Source organism: Malania oleifera, chromosome 9 (assembly GCF_029873635.1).
Source record: "Malania oleifera isolate guangnan ecotype guangnan chromosome 9, ASM2987363v1, whole genome shotgun sequence".
Classification (NCBI taxonomy): domain Eukaryota; kingdom Viridiplantae; phylum Streptophyta; class Magnoliopsida; order Santalales; family Ximeniaceae; genus Malania; species Malania oleifera.
Window position 1 is genome coordinate 51967247 of NC_080425.1, and position 5377 is coordinate 51972623.

Consider the following 5377-nt stretch of genomic DNA (forward strand, 5'->3'; position numbering starts at 1 on the left):
GCTGTAATAATATCCACTATTTCTATCTTTACATTAGACCCTGAGTGCCCGCCCCCAACCCACCCCCCCCACCCCCCCGGGGGGCGGGAGCCTAGTCCCTAAGACAGAAAAAAAAAAATAAAATGTTCAAAAAAGGGATGTAGAAGTGCAGCTCTGACGTAGCTGCTGAAGCCGCACTGCAAGGGCAGCTGTAGGGCAAGAGACATGCTTTGGAGGAAAAAAATTTTGGGTAGGTAGGGGAAAGGACGGAAAGCAATAGAAAACGAGAGAGAGAGAGAGAGAGAGAGAGAGAGAGAGGACACCGTGGTAAAAAAATGGTCTCTCTAGTGGCTGGAGGCTCGTAGGAGATGTAAGGAAGACAACTGGGAAAAGGTGGGGGGGAGGCAAAAACGGTGTCGTTTTGGCCCCCATATCTATAAATTTAAAAATCATCCCAAAACGACGTCTTTCCATTAATGCTAGGTGTGTCAATGCACGCACCTGCGCGTTAATTTAATTTTTTAATTTTTTTTAACAAATCAAAACGACATCATTTAACTTGGCAAGTGCACATGCAGCCATGCATCAACTGAATCTGTCATCAAATCATCTACTCTGTTGTTGCTTGGATCATCCGTGAATGCCTCAAGAGGATCCTTTAGGTCTCTTAAGTATTTATTACACTTTTTTTTTTTTGTATTGCCACAATTATTTACAATTTTATTTTTATGTATTTTATTAGTTTTGATAGAATGAATATGATGAAGTAGCCACTTACGGAATCATGGTGACAACCATTTTAGAGTAGATCTTAAGGTAGGGAGATTCTTTGTTATGTTTGATTTGTGGAATTCATTCTTAAGAATTGAATAGTTTTATATATATGTATACTATTACCATATATCAAATAAAAATGTGAAATTTTTTATAAATTCACAATAAGACGTAGACAGGAAATAACTATTCCTAAATTTGATCATGGAAATGTCTTCTTATTCCAACATGAAGAAATAAATAAGAAATAACTATTACCATCACAATATCAATTTCTGAACTCACACCATATGTTTGGGGAGGTCTTGAATTTGAATTTGTATTGGATTTGAATAAGATGTAATGTAAAATTGTATTAAAGTTTATCGAAATCCATCCAAATTCAAATCAAAGGTTCGAAATTCATACTTCCAAAAACAGCGACTTAGTATTCCATCATATCTCTATAAATATCCATATTGTGAACAAAACATAAACCTTATTCATTTTAAGTGCTGGATACTTAATAAGGTGAACTAATAATTACTTGGTAAACATGTAAACTAAGTCATGCCTGAATGCAGTGATATAATTCTCAGAAGCATCAAGCTAATGCTACATGAATAACTTCCAAGTTAATCGGTATGTTTTTTGGAATGGACAATTGCCATTCACTCCATGCATTCCTCAACTTTAATTGTACCATCAAACTTCAATAATGCAAAGCAACTCCTATCATCCTAATGTAGATTATATTTTGACCTTCACATAAAAATTAATAGATCACCACACCTACCCAATGATTGGCGCTGAGATGCCTGCAAAATAAACATGAAACTCTTTCTTAGCTCCTCTCTGAAGACATAACTTAGATGGTTCAAGAGAAAAGTCTGAAACCACTGTGAAAAAGTAGGGGGATCTTTCTTTTCTACCAAAAATCAAGGCAGGAACAGTTGCCCTCCTTAAAATGATGAAATCTACTTCCATCCCTTACTATAATCTCCCTCTCAAACACCTTTGAGATCATCTTGCTCACCTCATGACAGTCCTCACAGATTCTCAAATTCTTCACTATTCTAATGCAGTCCCCAGCAGCCATGACCAAAAAACCAAATGCAATTGCCAGCCTCTCACTGTGTTCCTTGATCACATTCTCCTTTTCTTCTTCTCCTATATCATGCAGAACGGATGAGATGTTTGGCAAGTAGCCAGCTTCTGCTACCCTTGTTCCAATAACATCAAGCATCTTGTATATCTCCAACGACTGATCGTGCTCTCTATCCCCTGCAACAAATCGATGCACTCTTCCCTGAGTTTCAATCAAGCTCCAACCTGCAACTTTATTTGTATTTTGACCGGCCATTACGCGGCGAACTCTAACCACATCTTCCCATTTCCTTGCTTTGGCATAAATACTAGCTAGTTGCACATAATGTCCATCATGTGTTGGATCTAATTGAATCAGTTTATTCCCTATCTTTTCACCCATATCCACTAATCCATGAATCTTACACGCACCAAGTAATGTTGCCCACAAGACAGGGTCTGGTGGAACCGACATATTCTCAATCAATTTGACAGCTTCGCATATTAAACCAGCACGACTCAAGAGATCAACCATGCACCCATAGTGCTCCATCTCCGGAACAATGGCATAATCCTCAGTCATTAACCTGAAATAGTGGCGTCCTTCGCTAACCAAACCCGCTCGGCTGCAGGCATTCAATACCCCAATGAAGGTCACATTCACAGGACGGAATCCTTCACTTAAGAACCTTCCAAAAAGTGCAAGACATTCTTTTCCGAGGCCGTGTGTAGCTAACCCACAGATCATTACATTCCAAGACTGAATATCTCTTTGGGGCATATTGTTGAACAATTTCCTAGAGTGATCAATGCACCCACATTTTGAATACATGTCAATAAGAGCAGTGCCAAGGGCAACCGTCATCGGAAAGTTCAAGGACTCTATAATGGATTGAACTAACCGACCATGTTGAAGCAAGCCTAATTGAGCTGCTGCGGAGAGCACCGAAACCAGTATAGCCTCATTTGGGATCAACCCGTTCTCTCTCATCTCTTTAAAACACTCCAAACCTTCTTCCAACCGTCCATTCTGAACATAACCCATAATCATTGCACTCCAAGATATAACATCTCTTTCAGGCATTTCTCCGAACACCTTCTCAGCAACAACAATCTGCCCATCTCTAGCATAAGCCGCCAGCATTGTATTCCAAGTAACAACGTCTCGACAATGAGGGCTCTCATCAAACACGCGCTTGGAACTCCCTATTCTGCAAGAAGCACAATAGAAGTGAATCAAAGCATTTCGAATGTACACATCCTGGCCGAAACCCAGCTTTACAACATGGGCATGGACTTGGGTCCCTTCTGCAACGGCCAGAGCCTTACTACAAGCTTGCAAGAGAAATGGGAAAGTATAGTTGTTGGGCTGCGCAGCGCCTCGACGGAGAGACCCGTAAAGAACAACCGATTGGCAAGGCGAGTCGCTCTTGGCGAAGCATCTGATCATGTGATTGGCGGCGAAAACAGTTGGGTAGTGAATGGATTGGTAAATCGAAAGGGAATAGTTGTAGGGGGTTGAAGGGGCAAGAGCGAGGAGGGAGAGAAGGTGAGCAACGAGGGTTGCGTCTGTGGCGAGGCCGGAAGCGATGATGCGGGCATGAGCTTGCTTGATTTGGGGGATGGAAGGACATGGTGGGAGGGAGAAGAGAGGGGAAGCCGTGCTGAGAGCAGCGAGGGGTGAGAATTTGAAATTTGTTTTGGGTATGGAAGGTGAAGAAAATGTTTGGGTTCGTGAATCATGAGTTCATAACATAACAGAGTTGCTTGGTCTTTGAGTGCAATTTTAAATTTGAAGGGAAGATGATTTTAACAAATTGGAATTTAAAGTCTAACAGAAGACCATAATAGGAACCCAAAATTGTCATAGTTCACCTCATGCAGATGATTTATTGTGGTTGGTTTGAAAAATTTGTACCAATTGCAACCCTCTTCTCCAGTCTATCTATTTCTTGTCTTTAGTAGGTTAATAGTTATGTTACAATGGGACTATATAGAAAGCTAATAGAAGAACACTAAGGGGATAGGTCTTTAAGTCCATAACTTAAATTATTAAAGAGTGCAACTACAACGATTGTGTGGTTGAGTTTATCTTTAATAAATCATGGCCTTTGTTAGGTGATGTATTTGGTTTTAGTTACCCACTTAATAGATTCACCTATATAAGTGTGGAAGTGGGGCCACTTCTTATGAAATTTTAGTAGGCTAAACTTTCTATAGCTTTCACAAAAATCTAGGTATGGTGCATGATCTATTCGTACCAACCTATATGATCCTTGTATTTAGAAATGTCATGTGAGTTGTGTGTTTATAGAGTTACACCAAAAGAGGTTGGTTCAAGATTATAAAATTCACGAAGTTCTTATTGCTCATATTACACACTCTTTAAGTGCAATTCAAACCAAAAGTTATTGTTTCCCTTTGCATGACTTTTCATGGTTATCCTACCTCTATTTTCCTTTTGTTTTTTGATTTGTTTTGTTTCATAATTTGAAACATATGGGGGATTGTTGGAGATGCTTTAAATTCTAATAGTTTTTGTTTCTTTATATTTTGGTTAGTAGCGTTTGGTATTATTTTAGTTGTTTCATTTGTTTAATTTCCTACAACGGGTAGATGTTTATGGAGGTATTTGAAAAGCAAAATACCATTAATCTATTGCAATAACTGGGGCTGAGATTTACTCCTTTATACAGCCTATAAATAGGCTACCTCTAGACCTTTCCAAAACACAACCAAAAAACATCTCTCTTCTCTTTCTTAGATGCTTATTCTCTTCATCATCTATGTGTAGTCGCTGGTAGATATCTTGTTATTTTTTATTTTTATCATTTTATCTTCGTTTCTTTTCCTTCCTCTACATTGTGTAACCATATCCCATGTGATGTAGGACGGGAATGGTCGACCTATGTCCTACGATTCAACCTTCACACAAGCACATACACTTAAACACTTTAATTTTAGAATTTAATTATCCGACATAAACACAATAAATCATACTTTATTTCACATGTTCAAGGATTTTGGAAAGGTGTATGACTTGTCCAGCAATTAAGTCCCGATTGGTTCTTTCACAAAGGAATCAAGTTATATGCTGAAAAGTTGTTATTTCAAAGATTCAAGAATAAAAGTTCTACGTTAGCAAATTAATATTCATACAATTGATTTTAACTAGCAAGTACCAATATTGCAATCTATGGATCAAATGGGTTATTCAAAGATGTGATTTTAATCTACTAACAAGGGTTCACAAAATATAACAAAGGATTCAAAAAAACAAGTACAGAAGTTACCAAGAGATTGGTTTGGATGACTTGACATTATTCCACATGTAGCTAGATCACACCGTAGTCCCTTCGTCCAAGCTTTGAATCACAAGATGAACGCAACAATGAAATGTAGATGATGATTGTCGTGTGGGTGTATAAAGATGTTGGCCGTGTGGTGTTGATGGGGGCCGTGAGAGTATTAGATGGAGGAGGGGTTGATGGAGTCGTTGGATAATTTAGTGGTCTCTCACCACTTGATCTCCGGAGAGAACGCCATAGCCTCACACTAC

General features: G+C 38.8%; 1 protein-coding gene across 1 annotated transcript; it reads right to left on the bottom strand.

Annotated features, from left to right (window-relative positions):
• Window positions 1–1291: 1291 nt before the first annotated feature.
• Window positions 1292–3666, bottom strand: LOC131164900 (pentatricopeptide repeat-containing protein At5g66520-like). The gene has a single exon (XM_058122441.1). The coding sequence runs from the start codon at window positions 3266–3268 to the stop codon at window positions 1661–1663; it is 1608 nt and encodes a 535-aa protein (XP_057978424.1). The 5' UTR covers window positions 3269–3666; the 3' UTR covers window positions 1292–1660.
• Window positions 3667–5377: the final 1711 nt, after the last annotated feature.

What these genes read in the sequence shown, in the direction of transcription:
- LOC131164900 (XM_058122441.1), bottom strand. Translation starts at nt 3,268, where the DNA reads ATGATCAGATGCTTCGCCAAGAGCGACTCGCCTTGCCAATCGGTTGTT.